General features: G+C 42.2%; 1 protein-coding gene across 4 annotated transcripts in view; it reads left to right on the top strand.

Moving 5' to 3' along the window:
* The window catches only part of WDFY2 (WD repeat and FYVE domain containing 2), a 174904-nt gene that overhangs the window by 80681 nt on the left and 71367 nt on the right, over positions 1-22856 (top strand). For all 4 annotated transcript variants that reach the window (XM_067016785.1, XM_067016787.1, XM_059041634.2 and 1 more), the window contains exon 3: positions 8683-8756. In XM_067016785.1, coding sequence (XP_066872886.1) covers positions 8683-8756 — 74 coding nt within the window. The remainder of the gene's footprint in view (positions 1-8682; positions 8757-22856) is intronic.

Raw genomic sequence — 22856 nt, 5'->3', positions numbered from 1 at the left:
TGGGAAACGTGAGGACAAGTAAAAATGAAAAGCAGAAAGAAATATCCTGTTTCCTTTCTTTGGACAGTGCATTCAACTAATTTTAAGTGTTTCTTCCATCCAAACACTGTGCAATGTACAAAGGGTAGAGTGTTTAATACAACAGGTGATTCCCATCTTCATGGTGTGTACAGTCTAGTGGGGGAGGCAGACCTCAGATGAGTACGGTGCACGGTTGTGTGGTGTGGTATAACCAAAGAAGTAGGTGTAATGGGCACATGGTCACAAAGGGTCCCCAAGGAAGGTCTGTTGTAAACCCTGCTGTCTACAGAGAATTTGGGGTTTCCTATAAGCTGAGTTTTATGGATAATTGAGAAATAAAAGCATATCCTTATCAAATACTCTTTCAAAAATAATACCTTCTTGACATATCTCACGTAGTAGCTGGAAAGTAGCCTATGACACGATCAAGTTACAGCCTGCCCAGCTGGGACCTGCCTGACCTTGGCTACCAGAGGGACCGTCCTGCGGGTACAGAGTTAAGGTTCCAGTTATAGCCATAAATGTGATTATTTGTTCCCGGCTTCTAATAGATACCATTTCAGCCACCGCATTTGCATCACACTACAGAGGAAAAAAACCAACACATGAAAAGCGCAGGCATTCCTATTTTCATGGTTGAGTTATTTTAGATTTACTTTACCAACTAGGTTTGCTATTCATGGCGTCAGACAAAGGAGTGGAGGAGAGAGAGCACAAACTGGAGCCAGGGTGGCAGGTGTTTGAGATTTTTCTTACTCTGCGGTATTGGGTATCAGGTCTGGGCCTTTATTGCCAACTTTTCCCCTATGGAGAATAGTTAAAGCAACTTGGCTGCCAAAGGTGTAGTGACTAGGAGGTTAAGAGGGCCAGCATCTCAGGCCTGAGTGAGGGTTAGGCAACTGGAAAACCTCTGTGGATTCTGTCATTGCCAGGACAGGCAGGTGGAATTTACTTTGGCTCCTAAGAGTTTATGGATTTGTCCCCGAAACAAAACAGAAGGTGGTTTTTCAAAGGTAATTGCAAATGAAAGGTACACCTAATGACTAAAATGACCGATTTTGTCATATTTCCAGCTCTCTGCCTTGGCCTGGTATGATGGCATTTGCCCAGTCTGAGGCTGATGGCATTTGCCCTTCAGTTTTCCCACCACTGTGGCCACTTTATCATTTGCTCAGCTAACTTTTAAAGCATAGGATCTCTACTCAGTGAAGTAGGTCAGACGGAGAAAGACAAAGACTGTGTGATTTCCCTCACGTGGAATATAAAGCGCCAACGAACAAAATAAATGAACAAACCAAATACAAGTAAACACATAGATACAGTGAGAAGAGGGTAGTGGTAACCTGGGGGAAAGCAAGGGAGAATGGATAAAAGGGATCAACTGTATGGTGACAGATAGAAACTAAATTTCTGGTGGTGAACACGCTGTTAAGGTATGCAGAAATAGAAATATAATGTTGTACACATGAAACTTATGTAATGTTATAAACCAGTGTTACCTCAATAAAAAATACATCTAAAATTTTTAGAAAGTTTAAAATTTAAACAAATCAATAATAGCTAAAAAATAAATAAGTATAGGAACTCTAGTCCTCACTGAAAAATTTAAATTTTGAACTCTGCTTTCCAGTTTTTATCAACAGCCTGGTTGAGAGAAAGGCTGTTTATTATTTACGGTGCGCAGCATGAAAGACATGCAATTGATTATTCATCTGTATCCTGAGATTTCCTGCTTTGTGTCAGGCTTCTGCAGAAATGCCTTCGTTCACTATGCCCTCAGCGCATATTGCTGTGTGTATACATGAAATGCTTTATCTGCTTTTGAAGTAGTTGTCTACCATCGTGCTCAATACCCCTTTGAAGAAACACCAAGGGAGATTACTTTTCAGTTAGGAGAGCCAGAAACCCTGCCTTTCTCTAAGGCAGAACCTCCCATCCTGTGTGCTACAGCATACTGGGATGATCTAAATGGATTACAGGCCCCAAGAACTGATTCATTTAGCTGGGCAGGAGTGATCCGGTCATCTGGGCCCTAGCAGTCTCTTCCATTTCCTCCAGGGACTGTTCACATCTAAGTTTCTGTGTGTATCATGAGGCGAAAAAGGTTAGGAGGAACAGCTCTAAGGACCTGGTACGTAGTCCTTATGGATAATGTGAAACATGGGATCTGTTATATTCCCAACGGATTTTTATTTTGATTTTCTTTCTGTTCTTTTATATATATTTTCTTTGGTTAAGACTTTTTGCTTATTTCTATCGTTTGTTTTTATTGTATCTGCTTTTTTTTTTTTTTTTTTTTGCGGTACGCGGGCCTCTCACTGTTGTGGCCCCTCCCGTTGCGGAGCACAGGCTCCGGACGCGCAGGCTCAGTGGCCATGGCTCACGGGCCCAGCCGCTCCGCGGCACGTGGGATCCTCCCGGACCGGGGCACGAACCTGCATCCCCTGCATCGGCAGGCGGACTCTCAACCACTGTGCCACCAGGGAAGCCCTAAGGACACTATTCTTGAAGGACACAGGGTTTTGTTGTTTTGTTTTGTTTTGAATATGAAGAGCCGGCGGAGAGCTGTGTCAATAAAACTAAAACTTTAAAGGCTCAGAAAGCTCCAGCTGAATTAGAAACGATCCAGGCACTGAGAGTTGAAGGTCTGAGTTATGATAATTACTTCGTGGCTGGGGGTGGCTTTCTCACAACATTTTTTTTTTTTTTTTTGTGGTACGTGGGCCTCTCACTGTCGTGGCCTCTCCCGTTGCGGAGCACGGGCTGGACGCGCAGGCTCGGCGGCCATGGCTCACGGGCCCAGCCGCCCCGCGGCACGTGGGATCTTCCCGGACCGGCGCACGAACCCGTGTCCCCTGCATCGGCAGGCGGACTCTCAACCACTGCGCCACAAGGGAAGCCCTATTGTATCTGCTTTTAAAGCCATTTCCAATTCTTTGTGGAATGAGGTAGGGAATGCATTGAATAAGTTATCTTAGTTAAGACAAATAGAGTGATGCAGTTTGAACACAGTCTTACTGTTTACATTAAATTCACTGAAAAATATGCGTTGTTTAAGATTAGAGCATTCAGAATCTCTTGTAGGGTAACACCTGTGCCTGGGTGGGAAACTGGAATTTGATTTTCATTTCTGCTACCAATTTGCTGACTCACTTCGGCAAGTCCTTTCATTTTCTCTGCTCTGAACCTAACAGATAAACTGTCCAGTTTCTTTGTTCTCAGATTTTGGTTAGATGTCAAATAAGTATTTGTCAAGTACTTTCAGGTTCTTGGAGTTAAGCAATGTATACTATCATTGCTGATCTTTTTTTTTTTTTTTTTTTTTGGCCACGCCATGCTGCCTGCAGGATCTTAGTTCGCGAACCTGGACCACAGCAGTGAAAGTGATGAGCCCTAACCATTGAACCACCAGGGAGTTCCCCTATCATTGCTGACCTTAACCCGGAGGGATTAGGAAAGATTGGCTAATTTGTGAGGTTGTGGCTGGATTGGTTTTCTTTTCCAATTGTTGGAACTGTACAGTGGTTGGAACTGTAGTCTAAGAGCAACTTGAAATTGAGAATTTAGAAAATTAAAATGATTAACACGTTCATATTGATATGTTTATATTTGGGATGGAAATGAGTTATTTTGTATTTAAATCGCAAATGGTAATTTTCCCATTGGTGAGGTCCAAGGATTTAGGACAATGTGGGCTGTCGCGTGCTGTCCTACGCCTTCTGCTGGGTTCATTGGAGTTCGGGGGGAAATTCATGTGGGAAGATTAGTGATTGAAAGGTATTTCAAATAATGCATTTGGTATTTCTGTTTTTATAAGACAGTGATTGTGTGGGTGACTTTTAGACAATATCTTTAACTCAGTTGAGGGAGTTTTTTGGCAGTGGGGTTATGTGTATAATCGGGAAATGCCTATTAATTTATATCTCATTTCAGAGAACTTCTTGGTCTCCAGCTATGAAGTATACTGCTCCTTTGTTGGTTTCTTTTTGGTATAGGTTGTGTTATAGAACCATGTGTAGAAAATAACTTGTTGTTTTTACTGTTGACATTTCCCAAATTAATAGTATAATCTGGTCTTTTAATTCTCTGTTTACCAAGAAGAAAAGGTGCCCATGGAACTTTGATATTTAACAAAAATGAAGGAAAACATAAAGTATCCAAACTGAAGATAACAGATATTAATTAATCTGAATAATTATAGCATTTATTTAGCATACTCTTATTTGATTTTCATCTGACAGAGTAATTTAAAGCTTACGGTAGTTAGATCACTTTACTGTAACTTAAAACCTCTCTGGGAGAGAAAGGGACCACTGCCAATTCACTGTAATTTTCCTGATGTTACTCAGACTAAATTAAAAGAAAACAAAGGGTTAATTTCAGTTGAGTGCATAAAATATTTGATTTAAACAAAAAACCCTTTTTAATGCTAGGCAATTGAAGTCCTAAATATGTGTTCTTAATGAAGTAAAAAATGGGCTGAATATTGTAAACCTAATAAATGTTATCTTGTGACACACAGTTGAATGGAATAGTGTCCATGAATTAAATCTTTGCTTTGTGGTGATGGGGTGCTCTTTGTAAGCCTCTCTATTCAAGGCCCTCTTATCATAGGATCCTGACATTTAACTTCACCAGGATGCCTTTGACATCTGAAGTTTTATTCACAGAAGTACTGTTGCTTATTTAAAGTTCCCACCAGCACATCCCATGAAGATTAGCGTCTCCTGCCAAATAATGCCTTTGGCATTGTAAAGCTGTCAGAGAGACTGAAATCCACAGTTCAACCTTCAACAGAACTGGTGTTTATTTGAGTAAAGTTCAACCCATCAGCAAGGGACAGGAAATAAATTAGTCATAAAATGAAAGAATTATAGGTATAAATAATAGAAATTGGGAAACTTTCCCCCAAATAGAAGTATTTTGAGAATGCCTCCTCTCAATTTACATTTTTTAAGAAAGCAAGAGCAATATTTTTTCTTAGATTGCCCGTGGGATAAAAGTGTTAGAAATACAAGTAGCCAGTTTCTCTCCAATCCACTTAATTATTGCTCTGTTGAAGTTGCTGTTGGTTTCAGGAGCTCATTTTTGCCTAGGGCTCATATCCTGAGCTTTTCTCCCTTCAAATTATATAGTCATTAATATAATCACCCAGACTGGTGTTTCTCTTTGTTTTCACCCTCCCTAAATTTTAAGCTGAAAACCTGCCTTAAACTAGAAATATTTCATTTTTAAGAAATGCTCAGTATTTTGAAAGTGTTTAATTTTAAAGATAAGATTTGGACAGGCCATCAAGGTCTAAAGTCCTGACACTAGTATAAGAGAATATTACTTCCCATTACCCATAGAGCCCTACAAATTTCTTTCCTATCGTATTTGTACTTTTCACGATCTTGCTTCCTAAAATTTTGCCAAGTACACGTCTTTTGATGTCATCAGTCTGAGACAGGACGGAGATGGCAAATCTCGATCAGATGGCTTGGAAAATGAGAATTCTTCTCTCATTTCTAGATGAAATGTATTTCGTTTAGAGTTTGGGGATGCAGTTTTGATAGAGGAGTCCGTAGAGGGGTGCTGCATTGTAATTTTGTAGTCCCGGTAGGCCACTGTGCTCGGCTTGTGGAGAATGCAGTTTTAAGGTGGGAGGATAGAACAGCCTCTCAGCCAAGTTCATCTCTGACCTGAACTTTTAGCCATCAGAGAGACCCAATTATTTCTTCTTCGACTAACACATTATTAGCGTTAATAGCATTTAAAGCTGAATTCTTCTTTGGGAAACATCACATCTTTGCAACCTGGATATAAATATTGTGTTTAAATCATATTTTGTTTGTTTCCTACCTTATTCTTCCTTCCAGAGGATTCCCTTTACCATTTGGTCATAATTACCATTACTTTACTGTGTCTTATTATGCTTTGCCAGACAGTTTTGCCCTTTGATATTTTCTTGCATGGATGGGTAGGCGCTTGTTTTGTATGGGCCATAGCACTGGTCTTTCAGAGGTTGCTTTTTTCATTAATTTCTAGTGAGTTGAAGTTAGAAGGATCTCTGTGTCAATTTATCTACTCCCCCAGCACCCCCAAGGAAAGACATTTACTATAACAACAAATGTGGGCATTAGTATTTCTTTTAATTCATTTCTCTCCTCCTTGGCCTCGTGGGGCCTTGGGGTAACCAATGCAAGGCCTCTTCCTATGGGAGTGTCACAGTTGGGAAATGGTTTGAGGACATAAGACATAAGACACACCTACCAAAAGTCTTTACACACACACACACACGCACACACACACACAGGGTTGCTTGGTGTTTTACCATAATGCCTCTTGGAAGGCATGTTTGTACCTTCGGGGGCACCTGGGAGGTAATGCTCTCTGTCTCTGGCAATCCCCTGTCTATAACCATATGGGTTCTGCAACAACAGAATTTCTGTTAAAACTTCTTTTGTTTATGGTCCTTTTATAGGAAAAGTCTTTCCTTTTGGATTCTGGTGGCGTATCTTACTATCAGTACAAAGTGATGTGGACTAAGGAGGTGACATTGAGGACAAGTTTTATATTATAGGTCCTATATATAGTTGGTGTCACACTCTATATGATGGCAGCTATAATACCTTATATATATCATTGCATCACATATCTTGAACATAGTAAGCATTCTAAATTTTTGTTGAAGAATAACAAGAAATTTAGTAAATGGGGGAAACATAAGGAATAAAGAAATAGCAATGATGATTTAAGCATAGCCTGTGCAGTATTGTAAAAAAGTCTTTTAAATCACATTCAAAGATCAGTGGGTTTTCTAATTAGTATGTAACCAGATAGGAGCTTTGGAATAAATCATATAGCAAATACTTTTATATGGCCAGGCAGGCAGCTAAGTGATAAGATTTTTCTCGACTATGTGTAGCCATTTGGGCTGCAGTCAAGTTTTGCTTCATACACTCATGCTTATATCTTAATAAATTGTTAGATATTTAAAATTTTTAACAGGAGTAGCAAAATAGTAAGTAAAGACAATGTTATAGGAATAATCTCAAACACAAGAACTGTATTTAGTTTTTCCAGGTATATTTTTATGTGTGTATGTACTTTATGTAGTACCGTAATCAGTGTGTTTTTGTCTTTTGCTTTTTTCTGCTAACATGATAGTTTTCCATGAAATCATTAAATTTTAATCCTGCACACATGTTATGGGGTTATGAGACCTGGTGTCTTAGCATCTGTGTAGAGATTTTGGCAACATAGTTTATAGGCCAAAGGCAAGTAAGACTGGCTTTCTTAGGGCAGTGCATTAAATATCGTTTGATTGCTTTTTTTCCAGCAGTGTTCTTTTGGGAATCTAGTGTAAATTTGTGGCTAAACCAGAAGAAGATATTCTGCTGTACTGGTGGAAGTTGGCGGGGGAGGGGGGAATATTATTTTTCACATATTTCTATTTTCTAAATATATCATGTTTGAAAATTAGAAAAAAGTAAGCACTTTATGCAGTTTAGAAGATTTTGTAGTTGTGGTTGTTCAGCGGCGTTTTATAGAGAATCAAAAAAGTGTTACCAAGTGATGTGTTTATCAAGTGATTCTGTTAGTAGAACTTGAAGTTCTTTTATAGTTTAAAGATAACCTAAGTTGGGTATTTGAATATAGGACTGTGTGTTTGAATTATGTCTTTGAACCTCCTCCAGCTTTTTTTCCCTGTGTGACCTTGGGTAAGACATCTAATCATAACTGAAAAGTAAGAATAAAAACATTTGATGCCGATTATGATTTGGATGATGGGTAGTTCATGACCTATGGCGCTACTGTGAAGATGAGGGGAGAAATTTAAAAGTTCTGTTGAGGCCTTTAGAACACTATTTCAGTATAGAATAAGTTGTCGAAAGGCCCTCATTCTGATGAACAAGAATAGACAGAGAAAGCTGGGAACTGGAAGCCGACTTGGCCCCTTGTGGCTTCCAAGCACGTTTCATTGACTCAAGCTTGGTGGCACTGAGGAAGTCAGTCCTGCAGAACTGGCGGACCCTGTCCAGGACTGGGTGAACTGAGTCCCCTGATTTCTTTCCTCTGGAGCCTGGCCCTGTGTCGAGTTGGTTCTCTTTTCGATTGAGACAAAGCCTCCGTCTTTTTCCAGCTGGCAGCCTCCAGCATATGCCTTGAGTGCTGAGAGTAAAAGACTTCTGTTAGTGCACATGCCCCAGATCAGTTCTGAATAAAAACATAGATTTCTGTACTTGGGGGGGGGTGGGGGGCGAGGGGGTAATAAGAGCTTTCTTTCGTTTTCTTAGTTCAGAAGAAATTGGTTATTTCCATTAAAGATGGGGTTTGCTTGGAAGAGATAGATTGGTGACAGAAGGCTTATGCAGCACAAAATATTGTTAATCTAGTCAAAGCAAATTTAGACTTGATACTGACAGAACAGCCAAGACCACGCCCCTTGGGACTTGTCCAGTTTGAGAATATCTTATTTGTTATCTTCACTAAAAGGATAACTGAAAAACTAGGGGCTAGTTGTAAAATTACTGTTTTTATTTTTTGGTGAGTGGGAGTTAAATGAACTGTTTGTCAGGAAACTGTGGGAAAAAAATAGTCATTCACTTTGAGCTGTCACTCCTGAATCCATAAGAATCATCGTTTTGTTAATTTCATCAACATGTTCATTTCTTTCAGCTCCATGTTCATGCATGTCTTTTAACCCGGAAACAAGAAGACTGTCCATAGGTCTAGACAATGGTACAATCTCAGTAAGTACACAATAAATAAGATTTTCAGTTGAAATACTTCCCTTCCTGTGGAGTATGTGTATGTGTATTGTGATGAGAATTATTCATTAGTTTTTCTTTTTTTTTTCAAATGAACAAATTAATTTTCTTGCTAAGTTAAGTGGAAATTGCAGTGCAGCAAATTCTGGTGAGGTGCAGGGAGAGCTATCATCGGTCTCAGCTTAAATGCTGACGAGATTCAGCTTGACTTACCCGTTCACAGCGGCTAGACTAGTAGGGGCATTACCAGGCCACGGAGTGAACTACATGATCTGCGGGTTGGCGAGAGCAAGCTGTGATACTAGTGACTTTGATCAGATGGTTAATCGTGGTGTCACACGGTTCCCCACGCAAGTGACAGCACACGAGGGAAGTGGCTCTCTTAGACCTGCGTGTCTGACCTTGTCTTTGATGCTTGATGTTGTCCTCCTTCCTCTTTCTGCTCCTCTCTGTCTTCTTCTTCTTTTTTTTTTTTTTTGCGGTACGCGGACCTCTCACTGTCGTGGCCCCTCCCGTTGCGGAGCACAGGCTCCGGACGCGCAGGCGCAGCGGCCATGGCTCACGGGCCCAGCCGCTCCGCGGCACGTGGGATCCTCCCAGACCGGGAAACGGACCCGTGTCCCCTGCATCGGCAGGTGGACTCTCAACCGCTGCGCCACCACGGAAGCCCCCAGGTTATTTTTATGCGCATTAAAATTTGAAAAGGTGTGCATTTACAGAGTGCATCGTGTGTTTAAATGACCAGTTTGGGCGTGTAGAAGTATTTGATGTCCATACGCTGCTTCCCGAAATTAATAACATAGATACATGAAGAAAGCAACTAAAAAACCTAAGTAGAAACGTTATGTGTTCCTGAACGTTTGTGGGACTGATGGAAATCCTTGGAGTTCCTTTCCTCGTAGATGTGTCACTCTGGCCCCTGCCCACATCTTCACATTGGCTTCCTGTCTGTGTCTCTGTGTCTTCACATGGCCTTCTTATAAATCACTGGATGAAGGGCCCACCCTAATCCAGTATGATCTCATTTTAACTAATTACATCAGCAGAGACCTTAGTTCCAAATAAAGTCATATTCTGAGGTTCCCTGTGGACATGAATTTTGGGAGGACACTATTCAACTCAGTACAACTGGTAACAATAATGATCTCATTTTAACTAATTACATCAGCAGAGACCTTAGTTCCAAATAAAGTCATATCCTGAGGTTCCATGTGGACATGAATTTTGGGAGGACACTATTCAACTCAGTACAACTGGTAACAATATTGTATCTACAGGATTTCCCTATCAGTGTCCTACCAATTGATTAGGAAACCATTCTGTGAATGTGTAAAATGATGCCTTTGGGAAGAGGTACCTAAAGATATTGAAAGAGGGGGGGATAGGAAAAGATTAAAATTGAAAGGGACCTTAATTCTTCTATCTAATGCCACCTTCCCCTAGATTAAGGTCCCTTTCAATCCCTAGATTAAGTGACATATATTAGGTAGGTCACGTGTCAAGATAGTGGTGGCAGAAGTAGGACTTCATTGATCACTGGACAAATTTTCTTATCATACCAGGCTGATTTCTTCACACAACTAGGACAACCCATTTGCAAGGAATTGCCCTAGGATGGTCACTAATGAATTGGAAGCTCGTGTTATTCCATGCATCTGGCCATTGCTTAAAAAAAATTTTTTTTAAAGAATTTGAGCCTTTAATGTAACAAGGTGTTTTGGATGAGTCGTTTGTTGCTATGGGTTATAATGAGCCTACAGGGACTGAACCCAAATGGTGAGGTCACGTTCTGCAGTGAAGAGAAGTAGCTTATGAATAAAGCACTTCAGCTGTACCCAAGCTGAGTGTACAGTCGGGCCGCTTCTGCTGGAGGGAAAGTCTTCTTAAAACCTCCACCTTGATTGGCTCATAGACAACAGTGCTATAGCCGACTGGCTCCTGTTTGTCAACCATCATGGCACGTTTCAGGTTTTGTACTTAGAGAAGAATTGATGTTGCTTCTGGAATTTCCCTGCCTTCCAGGATTTCTAAAGGGGTACCATACATGCAAAATATCCTCATCGTGAAGTCAACGGAGGCTGGATTTGAAGACAGTTTCAAGAGGTCCTGTGTTCACAGAAATGTGGACCTGGAATCTGTAGGGCTTCCTTTTAAACTCTTACGTAATCTCAGTACTTACACTAGCTTATGACTGTCTCATTCTCCCATGGTTTCTACCACAAAAGACCATCATTTCTGAGTCATTTCATCACTCTATGGCCCTGGGCTTTCTAGTGTGGGGAGTTCCTTTTATAGACTGTTAGGTGGCCATTCTCTTCTGAGCTTGTGCTAATAAGTTATAGTAAACTTAAATATCTATAAATATTTATATATCAATATTAAATACCTATATATATATATATATATATATATATATATATCTTTTTTCTGCTTAGCAGAACAAGAGTCCCTGAGTGCTGACATGCCAGTTGCTTACTGTTTATTCATACAGTATAATTCATTGAAGGTGGTTTTGTCAAAGAAAATACTTACTGTGATCATGGGAGCTGTTGTCCCTTCAGTATTTGTGTGGGTCACCAACCTTCTTAGAGCCTCTCAAGGACAAGCCTGTCTCTTCCAACTGTGCCATTGTGTAGGTAGCCCTGTTGTCTTTTGTTCAGTACCTGAATGTTATCTAAAAACTTGGTCAAGTAGTACTGAATGCATATGCCAAGAGCTTTCTTTGGCCACAAATTATTTTGTGACGTCCCCGTTACAATTATGAATTTTTGAAGAACCTCTTGCTCCCCCTTTTAGAGCGATTCTGTAGCATGAATACTGGTAGGAACACCCAGATTGCCTTATATTTTAAACTGGGTGCTAAGGAGATCCTGTAGAGTGTGTGGTAGATTGAAATCATTTATACAGTATCGACAGGAGGTATCTGCCACAAAGGATGGCCTCGATAGGGTCATTGTATTACTGTTTTATTTATTTAAAACATTTTTTTAGCCAGGCCACGCAGCTGGCGGGATCTTAGTTCCCCGACCAGGGATTGAACCTGGGCCACAGCAGTGAAAGCCCTGAGTCCTAATCACTGGACCGCCAAGGGACTCCCTGTATCACTATTTTAGAAGGTGGTCATCTTCTTTTTATCAGAGTAGAGTTGATTTACAATGTTGTGTTAGTTTCAGGTGTACAGCAAAGTGATTCAGTTATGCATACACATCTATCCACTCTTTTCTTTTTTAGATTCTTTTGGTGGTCATCTTCTTATCTTGGCCACATCAAGCAGTGTATCTACGGTTCAGAAAGGCAATGGCTAGGAATTGATGAGCATATTATGTTCCCAGTTACTTTCCCTTTGTCCTATTCCTTAATAATCTCTCCCTCCCCCTGGATCCTTCCCATTGGCTTTTAAACACACTCAAGTTTCTTTTTATTAAAAACAAAAGTTCCTTATTAAAAACAACTCTCTTCCCTGTTCACCCAGGAGTCTCTCTTTCTTCTCTCATTATCACACATCTCCAAAGACTTGTCTGTAGTTGCTGTCTACATTTCCTCCTTCCCCTCTTTACTGAAACCACAGCCATCTGGCCTCCAGTCCCATCCATCTGTCCAAGCAGCTCTGGCTGTGATTATAAACGCTCTCCACATGCATCTGTACAGCTGACATGTTTAGGTCCTCATCATGTCTGACCTCCCAGCAGCACTTAGCTCTGCTGTTTCTTCCCGAAATACTCTCTTCATGTCTATCCCACGACACAGTACTCTGCTGGCTCTCCTCCTGTTCCCTGGCTGTTTTGTCTCTGTTTCCATCACAGGATGTCCTCGGACCAGCTTTGGTTCAGTGTTGGAGTTTCTCAACATGTGCCCTCCTAGGCCCCCGCTTCTCCTCTCTTTGGGCAGCCTCGCCACTGTCACGGCTGCGTTTGCTGCCCACGTGATCATAACTCTCAGCTTTTAAGCTTTGTCCAGACCTTTTCTCTGAAATTCCAACTTCCTTCTTAATATTTTCTGTTGAATGTCTCAGAAGAACCTCAAATTCACCAGGTCTAAAATCAGACTCCTTTTCCTCCCCTGGTCTTTCTCAGTGTCCCCTGTTTAAGTGACTATAACCACTGACCATTCTGTGGCACGAGCTGGGGCTCTTTGGAGTTACTTTCCTCCTTTTCCCTCGCCTCTGTCCAGTCCGTTATTTATGGAGTTTTGCCCCCTAAGTTACCTCTCAGCTCTCCTCTCTCTTCATCATCGCCATTGTCACTGTCACCGTCACCACCACCACCATCGTCATTATCCTGCTCCGTCGTATCCTTGGACCCCCCCCCCACCCCCACTGATCGTCTCACATCTGCGCTGCCTCTCCCACTGTTTTCCGTATTGGAGCTATAGAAGGATCTTTTCAAAATACACATTTTATCTCGACGTATCCGCTGCCAGACCTCTCTCAGGCTTCCCTTCGCTCCTAGCACACAGGCCAGGATTCTTCCCACGGCCCGTGTGACCCTACTGGGCCTGGCCCTGTCCCGCACGGCCGCGCTTTCCGCAGCGCGCTTCCTGCCTGAGCTTCAGTCTTAGCTGCCACTCGCAGTTCCTTACACCCACCGTGTTCCCTCCGTTCCCAGGGCCTCTCTGCCTGGAGTGTGCTTCCTTTCTCTTCGCCTGCTCAACTCTCGTCCTCCAGGTCTCAGTTTACTTTTCCTTTCCTTGGAGATGTCTCCCCTGATCTTCCAGCAGTTCGTGTCCCCAGATGATAAGGGTTCGTAGCATCGAGCGCCCCTCCTCCGTAGCAGTTGTCCTAGTTTCTGTTTTATGCCTTCCCTGTGATTATTTGATTATTGCATGTATCCGGCATAAGCCCTTCAAGGCGGCAGCTATGTCCGCTTGACTCTCTTCCATTCCAGCATCCAATACAGTGCCCATGAATCAGAAGTGCTCTGCGTATATTTATAGAATGAATTAATGAGTGAGTCAAGGAATAGATACAGTCTATCAGATTGACAGTGTATAGAGGGTAAGACACTATGTAAGAGGTTAAAGTTAAGTCTGCAGTCAGACTGCTGGAGTCAAATCGCAGTTCTGTACCCACAAGCTGTGTCACCCTGGGCTAGTTGCTTTACTCTCTGTGCCCCAGTTTCCTTACTGTAAAATGGGGATGATAATCGTATCCACTTTACAGGCTTGTGATGAGGATTGTATGACGTACACATAAAGCTCTTAGGGCAGGGCCGGTATGCATCCAGTGCCCCATCCACATTAGCTTCTAATCAACATTATTGTCACGAGGAGCAGCAGCGTCTTCAGTTGGCAGGAACTAGGAAGCTTTGCTTAAAATCTCTGTCGTGTGGCTTTAGCAGGCCAATTACCAGGGGAGGAAACGTCTTAGTGATGGGACACTCCTTAGGATGCTTCAACTTATTTCTGGTTCCATCTTCCATCTTTGCTGCATCCTTGCAGAAATTCACCACTGATCTGTAAAACATGGGCTATTAAAAGACTATTTTTTTCTGCAAAAAAAGTTTATTATCCAAGTTATTATCATTCGTCACCCTCAGGAAAAGGTTGAGCTTTGAGAGGATCCTAAAGATTGGAGAGGCTGTAGCAAATTTTTCGTCACAAGAGTCACCCTTCCTCCAGTGGACTGACTAACTCCAGTGGGTTACCAGCCATCGAGAGCCCTACCACTGTTTGTTCATTTGGGAATCCGAATTTGATAGGCCAAAATGTCCAGAGAGCTATCTATGGTCCTGCAAGGATTCTTTCAACACTAGGAATCAGTCTTGTATCACGAATCTTTCATTAACCATATCCATCTAGACGTGTGAGAATAATATTCTCTGCATGCACACATATTTTGCTAGTTTTTATTTTGAGTTAATCTCTTATACAGACTATAGAGCCTGACCACGGTTCTCATGTCACTGTCGTTTAGATGGCAAGGTTCAGAGCCCACAGGGGCTGAGGTGGCATTTCCATGTCAATTACCTTTAAGGCATTCCTCCCAGAGTACCTTGATCGCAGCATTTGCAGTGAGGTGGATGGACCTAGAGACTGTCCTACAGAGTGAAGTCAGAAAGAGAAAAACAAATACCGTATGCTAACACATATGTATGGAATCTTAAAAAAAAATGGTTCTGGGGCTTCCCTGGTGGCGCAGTGGTTGAGAGTCTGCCTGCCAATGCAGGGGACACGGGTTTGTGCCCCGGTCCGGGAAGATCCCACGTGCCGCGGAGCGGCTGGGCCCGTGAGCCATGGCCGCTGAGCCTGTGCGTCCGGAGCCTGTGCTTCCCAACGGGAGAGGCCACAACAGTGAGAGGCCCGCGTACCGCAAAAAAAAAAAAAAAAAAAAAGGTTCTGAAGGACCTAGGGACAGGACCGGAATAAAGACGCAGATGTGGAGAATGGACTTGAGGACACGGGGAGGGGGAAGGGTAAGCTGGGCCGAAGTGAGAGAGTGGCATGGACATATATACACTACCAAATATAAAACAGATTAGCTAGTGGGAAGCAGCCGCATAGCACAGGGAGATCAGCTCGGTGCTCTGTGACCACCTAGAGGGGTGGGATAGGGAGGGTGGGAGGGAGGCGCAAGAGGGAGGAGATATGGGGCTGTATGTATACGTATAGCTGATTCCCTTTGTGATACAGCAGAAACGAACACACCATTGTAAAGCAGTTATACTCCAATAAAGATGTTAAAACAAAATTTTTTAAAAAGAAATTAAAAGAACCATCTGGCATTTATTCCTTTTCAATAAAGCTTGAGAACTCACTGGAGCCAACATGTGTGAAGGAAGCAGTTATTCTTTTATAGCCCCTAGGGTTGCTGGATTGCCCCCACCTGGTGTTACTACACCTACTCTTTAATCTGGAAGTCTTGGAAGCAGGCAGGCTACCCCCTTGCCGGCTAGAAGCTTATGGTAGCAGAGAGGGGAGTAGCATTCGGTGTGCCCTGGTCCCTGGGGTGCAGTGCTGGTGTTCACTGCTGGGCTTGTGTTTCTTAGTTTCACCGTGGTTGGATGCTGCTGACTCAGGACGGCGGTAACCCAGAGGGGGTTTTGTTTCCAACGTGGACGCCCCTCCCCATTTATTTAGCCCTCCTCCAGCACCACATCTTGAATGTAGTAGGCGCCACAATCAACTCATCTCCAGTTTCGCCTCCTTAGAGAGGGTGGATGACTGCTCTCAGTTACCAGCAAATGTTACATTTTTATAAATACTCATTTGGTGTAGGAAGAAAATATCAGCGTTAGACCATAAGCTCACTGAAGCAATTTACACAGGTGCAAAAAGACTGCTAACTATATTCCCACATAGAACAAACAGCACAGCTTTTCCATTGGCTGCAGTCACTCAGGTCCCACTGGTTTGCTGTATTGGACAGCAGTCAAAACAATAGGGCACAGACCTACTAGAGCATGGACTTGAGGATATGGGGAGGGGGAAGGGTCAGCTGGGAGGAAGTGAGAGTGGCAGGGACATACGCTACCCAACGTAGGGTGGATAGCTAGTGGGAAGCAGCGGTGCTCTGTGACCACCTAGAGGGGTGCGATAGGGAGGGTGGGAGGGAGGGAGATGCAAGAGGGAAGAGATATGGGAACATATGTATATGTAGAACTGATTCACTGTGTTGTGAAGCAGAAACTAACACACCATTGTAAAGCAATTATACTCCAGTCAAGATGTTAAAAAACAAAAACCAAAAAAACAAAAAAACCAATAGGGCAGGTCGTGGATGGGAGAGAAAGGACCTAGAAGGGTACCTGCAGTTTGGTGAGTGGTGGCTGGTTAATTAGAGGGGTGCTCTGAACCCTGAGCTCTCTCCAGACTTGGCCACCGGCGCTTCCTTCTCTGGCAGAGCCTTAGATGCTGGTGCGCCCCAGCGCTCTGCCTTGTGCAGCACACTCTTTGTTGGTGGTCTTCTCCTCTAATTATCCTACACCTGCAGCTTTCAAGGCTCTGGCCCTTTCTGTCCTCCTGAACCTGAACTCAGACTCCAGCTGCTTGCTTACTTGGCATTCCTCCTGCCTGGGAGTCTCCAGGACACCTCTGATTTAGCATATTCTAACTAGAAATAGTTCTCTTTTCCCCAATATATGCTCTTTCTCCTCATTCCTTCAGTAAACGGCATCACCAAGTAGACCCAACCAGAAACAGGAGTTAGAGTAGATCCAAACTTTCCCCCAAACCTCACAGCAATACCGCCCTGGCCTGACTATCTCAGAGCTGCTTCCAGACTCTCCCCTTTTGTCTCCTTCCGCGAGGACTTTGCAGGTTTCTGTCTGCCACAGCATTTGCTTGGACTGTGGGAATAAACTCCAGACTGGTCCTCCTGTCTCTTTTCTCAGCCCCCCCCCCGCCCCCCCCCCCACCACTCTGCCATCAGATATGCAAAATTCTAATGTAATTAGGCCACTCCTCTGGGTATAAACTCTCCATAACTCCCAGAAGGATAAAGGCCAAATTCCTTGATTCCTGCCCATTTCGTCAGCCCTATATATCACAACTCTCCTGCCCAAATATCAGGCTTATTGCTTGCCCTTGTACGTGGGGTCCCCTTGCTAAAAAAGAGGCGTTATCCCTTACTGACCTCCTGCCCTGAGAAACTCCTCTCCCACCTTTAAGAATTAGCCTAGAGCCCCAAACACATTCTTCTGAGAAGGTTGCCCTACCTCCAGGGTATGGGGTTCAAAGGCTCTTCTTCTTTTTTTTTTTTAAACTTATAACACGCACGCACACATCCTCAGTTTGGTTTTGTTTGTTTTGTTTTGGTCACGCCGTGCAGCATGCAGAATCTTAGTTCCCCAACCAGGGATCGAACCCACGGTCCCTGAAGTGGAAGCGGGAAGTCTTACCACTGGACTGTCAGGGAAGTCGCCAAATGCTCTTCTTTTTTTTTTTTAAAGTTTTTTTAAAAATTAATTAATTTTTGGCTGCGTTGGGTCTTCGTTGCTGCATGCGGGCTTTCTCTAGTTGTGGAGAGCGGGGGCTACTGTTTGTTGCGGAGCACGCCCTTCTCATTACGGTGGCTTCTCTTGTTTCGGAGCACGGGCTCTAGGTGCGCGGGCTCAGTAGTTGTGGCTCGTGGGCTCTAGAGCGCAGGCTCAGTCGTTGTGGTGCACGGGCTTAGTTGCTCCGCGGCACGTGGGATCTTCCCGGACCAGGGCTCGAACCCGCGTCCCCTGCATTGGCAGGCGGCCTCTTAACCACTGCGCCAAAGGCTCTTCTTAAGAGTTCTCTATCATTTAGTTCAAATTTCTACTTCAGAATTTACGTGACAATTATTAGTTCACATGTAGGTTTCATCTCTATGATTTTGTATTAAATAACACATGTATAGTTCTTAAAAGTATCTGGTATATAGGAGAGATTTAGTCAGTGCTGATTCCCTTGGTTTCTTGACCTCTGTTCGCCCGAGCAGCGTGAAGGCAGGAGCCACGTTCTGTGCGTGGCCGTTTCCAGTACCCAGTCCAGAGCTTGTATGAATTGGAAGCTCAGCAATAGTTTCCAGATGAATAAAAACCAGACCGGTTTCCTCCATGTTTTCATCCAGAAGCTCTTTCTCCTTTCACTTGCATTCTTGTTTTCTAGTCATCCTTACAGAAGCCCTCGTTTCCCACCAGCTCTCTGATATGGAGGAAGCCGGTGTTTTAATTCTTTTCCCTCCCTTAATCAGGTAGAGCTTACTCAGAGTTTGTGGGAAAAATCATTGCTAACACACTGCCTTCATATAGCAGTGGTAGACCTCCTGGTGGCTGAGGCATGAACTTGGCTCCCAGGGGGAACTGCATCTGGATTCCAGCCCTAGCATCTTTTAGCTGAATAATGATGGATGAGTTAGTTGGTTAACTTCACAGAAATCTCAATTTATGCACTGTAGATTGGGCATAAATACGTTCCTTGTGGGGTCGTTGTGAGGATTACATGAGGTAATTTATATAAAGGCCTCAAAAACTGGTAATCATTATTTTTATAACAGAAATTCTATTCATTTCAAGAAAAGATGAACTTGAATTTACTTCTTGGTAAGGTTAATAATTATATCTGAAATCAAAGAGTATTATTTTTCATACAGTTATTTGCCAACTCAGCTTAAAGATAATATTTTAAAACTCATAATTTTTAAACCAGTTTGTTTCCTGTGAGCACCATTTTGGGCTAGTAAAGCTAATTTTATATGTAATTTTTTCCAGTCTTATTGAGAAATAATTGACATACGTCACTCCGTAAGTTTAAGGCATACAACGTGATGGTTTGATTTACATATACTGTGAAACAGTTACTGCAATAGGTTCAGCTAACCTCCATCATCTCGTATAGATACAACAAAAAGAAAAGAAAGAAGAAAAGAAAAAAGAAAATATTTTTTTCTCCTTGGTAATGAGACTCAACTCTCTTAACTCTCCTATATATTGTACAGCACTGTTAACTATACGTAATGTTTGCTTTCTACTTTTGCTCACTACTTGCTATCTGCATATTTATTGGTTTGAATAATGTTCGGGGCTGAAAGTTTGTGAATTTCAATCCAGAAAAAGATACTTTAACATTTTAGCACAGAGACCATGGTTAGAGACAGTTAACATTAAAAAGCAACACATCACTCTGTTTTCCTATGGGAAAGTAAGTAAAAGGAAGTAAAACATTGGTTAGTCCTAAGATGTGAGTTAAAAGAGTATACTGTCCATTTTTTGGCATTGATTACAAAAAGTAATAGTTTAGCAATTAGGCTCTCTTCCTTTTTTCTTTTATAATTTGACCCCCTGGTAATTGTACATACTTTGATTCAAACCTACCCTAGCACTGAACCCTAAATAGAGAAATCTAGTTCCTACTTCCACATCTACTATTGATGAGCAAATCACTTAATCCTTTTCTGGTGTTCTCTCTAAATGAAAACATAAACTGTATGTCATACTTATATACTGTAGCCATCAGTGAAATGTTATACCATGTAATATGTTTGTATAGCATTATAATATAGCATTATTTGAAATGTTACACTGCATAATATGTTTGTATAGCATTATAATATAGTATTATTTTCACATATTTCACATATTAATAGAGAGCTACTATATACATTAATATATTACTTAAAATGAGATTTTAATGCTTTCATTCAGTTCTTTCAACACGTGTATTTTGAGCAGGTACTATGTGCCAGGGAGTTTTCTAGGTGCTTGAGATACACATCAGTGAACTCTCCCCTCTCCCCTCAGAAAAATCCCTCTCTTTGTGTATGTTGCATTTAGTAAACATGAAATACGATAATTCATGTATGTTAGAAAGTAATAGATGCTATGGGGAAAACAGAGAAGAGTGAAGGGGATTGGAATATGAGCGTGGGGCAGGGAGATGGATTGTGATTTTTTTTTAAAGGTGGACATGTTAGGCCTCATTGAGAAGGTATCTTTTGGACAGAGGACTTGAAGCTTGGGGTAACAAATCACACTGATATCTGGGAAAACAGTGTTTATTTTATTTTTTTATATGCTTTTTTGCCTTCTGTATACTTTTAAAAATTTTTAATTTATTTTTGGCTGCGTCGGGTCTTAGTTGTGGCATGCAAGATCTTTTGTTGTGGCACGTGGACTCTTCATTGCAGCGCACGGGCTTCTCTCTAGTTGTGGCGCATGGGCTCCAGAACACATGGGCTCTGTAGTTGTGGCATGCGGGCTCTCTAGTTGTGGCACTCAGACTCAGTAGTTGCGGCACACGGGCTCAGTAGTTGCGGTGCGTGGGCTTAGTTGCCCTGTGGCATGTGGGATCTTAGTTCCCCTACCAGGAATTAAACCGGCGTCCCCTGCATTGCAAGATGGATTCTTAACCACTGGACCACGAGGGAGGTCCCTGGGAAAACAGTGTTAAAAGAGAGGCCCAGCCAGTGCAAAGAACCTGAGGCAGGAGTGTTTATAATATTAGTACAATTAAAATCTTGACATATTTCTTTTTTAAAAAAACAAGAAGTGATTATTCCTTTATTTTAAAATATTTGTTAACTTTCATACGTGGTATAATGGGAAAAACGTTGGACCTATGGGAGATACTGTTTTAAGACAACAAAAATTCCATTCCTTTCAACTTAAAACCTATAGGGAAGGATAAAATAATCTGATCAGCGATAGCTCTAATTTAATGCAGATTCTGATCAATATCATAAAAGAGTTTATAGTGTCTCTTGAACTTCAGCAAAGGAAAGATCTATTCTGTCTGGGGTGATCGTATGAATGCAGACTATTCAACCTTGCCCAGAAGGTTAGGTTTGAAAAGTGTTGGAGATTGGGGAAAGGGAAGTTTCTTGGGAAAGGAGAGACTCCAGCAGCGGCTAGGTAGTAAGAGATGTTTAGTCCACTGTCAAGGACACGTGGCATTTAGTTGGAAATGCACTGGCAGGGGCATGGGTTCAAGAAGGATGCTACGAATCTGATGACTAAATGTGTAGGAGGAATTGAGTGGAGAGAAAGGGTAATTGGTGAAGGTAACTCCCAGGCCAAGCTCGTTTTGGTCCAGTTTACATCATTGCTCCTGTCTACAGCCAGCCTGGGTCCTGACTGGTCAGTGCCCATGACATACTCCTTGGTCCTGCTTCAAGGTGTCAGACTTGGGAAACAGAGATAATGAAGGAGGTATTAGTGGTACTTGGTGCTTATCTTTCTTTCATGTCTGTTGTATATTGTATTGTCATCCAGATTCTCTGAAGAGTGGAGTGATTTCAGAATTTGCCCTGTAATATTTTCCTTTGCTCATAGAAATTCAGTGAGACATTCACCTGGTTTCAGTCCCCTTTTGAAGAGGCTCTTTGAGGTTTGTGTGAGTTAAAAGATCAGTAGATAAAAAATTCAAGAGATAGACCCAAGTTTCAAACCTGGGTTGTGCAATCAAGTACACCTGTGACCTTGAGTAAGTCCCTTAGTATCTCTGGACTTCAGTTTATCTGAAGAATGAGGCATTGTGCTAGGACCCCTTACAAACTCTAAAATTTCAAGAAATCCAAAACTTAACAACCAAGGATCCAAACTTCTTTCACCAGCTGCTTTCATAAGTAGGAACAGTAGTTGCCAGCCTTGGCTATTGCACTAAACTTCATGACATCAGCTATAAGCAGTTTTCAATTTCAGCAGGCAACTTTTATGTTCAGAACAATTTTGTCAAAAGTTTTGAGCCTTTTTTTGTTTAAAAAGTAAGTATGAACAACTAGCCTTTATGGAAACTGATCTCCCATGTAATTTGCTGTTAATATTACGGCAGAATTTTTATTGTGTGTGGATGTTTTTACAGTATTCAGTCTCTTTCCCTATCTGTGCAATGTAATGGGGACACAGAATACTTCAGTGACTTTGTGGGATACATCAGTGTTCTGGCTTCATATTTCAGCTTTGAGCAGGATATTCCCGATTCACTGAATGACTTCCAAGAGCATTTGTGTTTAAGATTCTGAAATTTGCCAGAGGCAGCCATAAAAGTGCTCACATCTAAACGTGTGTATCTTTTGCCTTTTACCCTCTCTCTCCCTTCGATCCTCTTGGGAGAGATATTATTGAAAAACCAACTGCATCTGGGTACCTGCATTCGGTGCTGGAGGACTAGGGGTGGGAAAGCACAGAAACATGTTACTGTTGTTGTAAAGAAAGGTGAGGACAGGTAAACAATTAAGCACCCAGGCAAGCCTAGAGAGAGAGTAGGTAGACCTGTGTTTATGTGAGGAAAAACCTTGAAATTGTGTTTTGTGTCTAAACCTGTATCTGAAGGAGAATTTATCAAAAGAATTTGTAAACCTGAATTTGTTTCTTTGTAGGTGATACTTTGAAACTAGAGAGGCCAGCAGCTGCTGTTGCTACACAGACCCCAATTATCTTTTCTCTTGCTTCAGATGCTTCCAAGTAATGTGTGACATGTTAGTCTTCTTAGAAATATGACTAAGGGTTTCTTACAAAGTTTAGACCCGAGGCTGGGGGTTTGCAGCTAAAGCACTTCTTCTCCCCACTTCTTAAAATGCATGTAGTCAGAAAAGATTAGGGCCATTAGGCATTTCATGGAAGGGGGAAAAGGCTCCTACCCTCCCAGTTCCTGGGTGGAGAGAATGTTCCATCGTTTGGTAGC

The sequence above is a fragment of the Kogia breviceps genome, chromosome 16, assembly GCF_026419965.1.
Source record: "Kogia breviceps isolate mKogBre1 chromosome 16, mKogBre1 haplotype 1, whole genome shotgun sequence".
In the NCBI taxonomy this organism is placed as follows: Eukaryota; Metazoa; Chordata; class Mammalia; order Artiodactyla; family Physeteridae; genus Kogia; species Kogia breviceps.
Note: the sequence above shows the minus strand (reverse complement) of the source record. Positions and strands in the feature narration are given on the sequence as shown.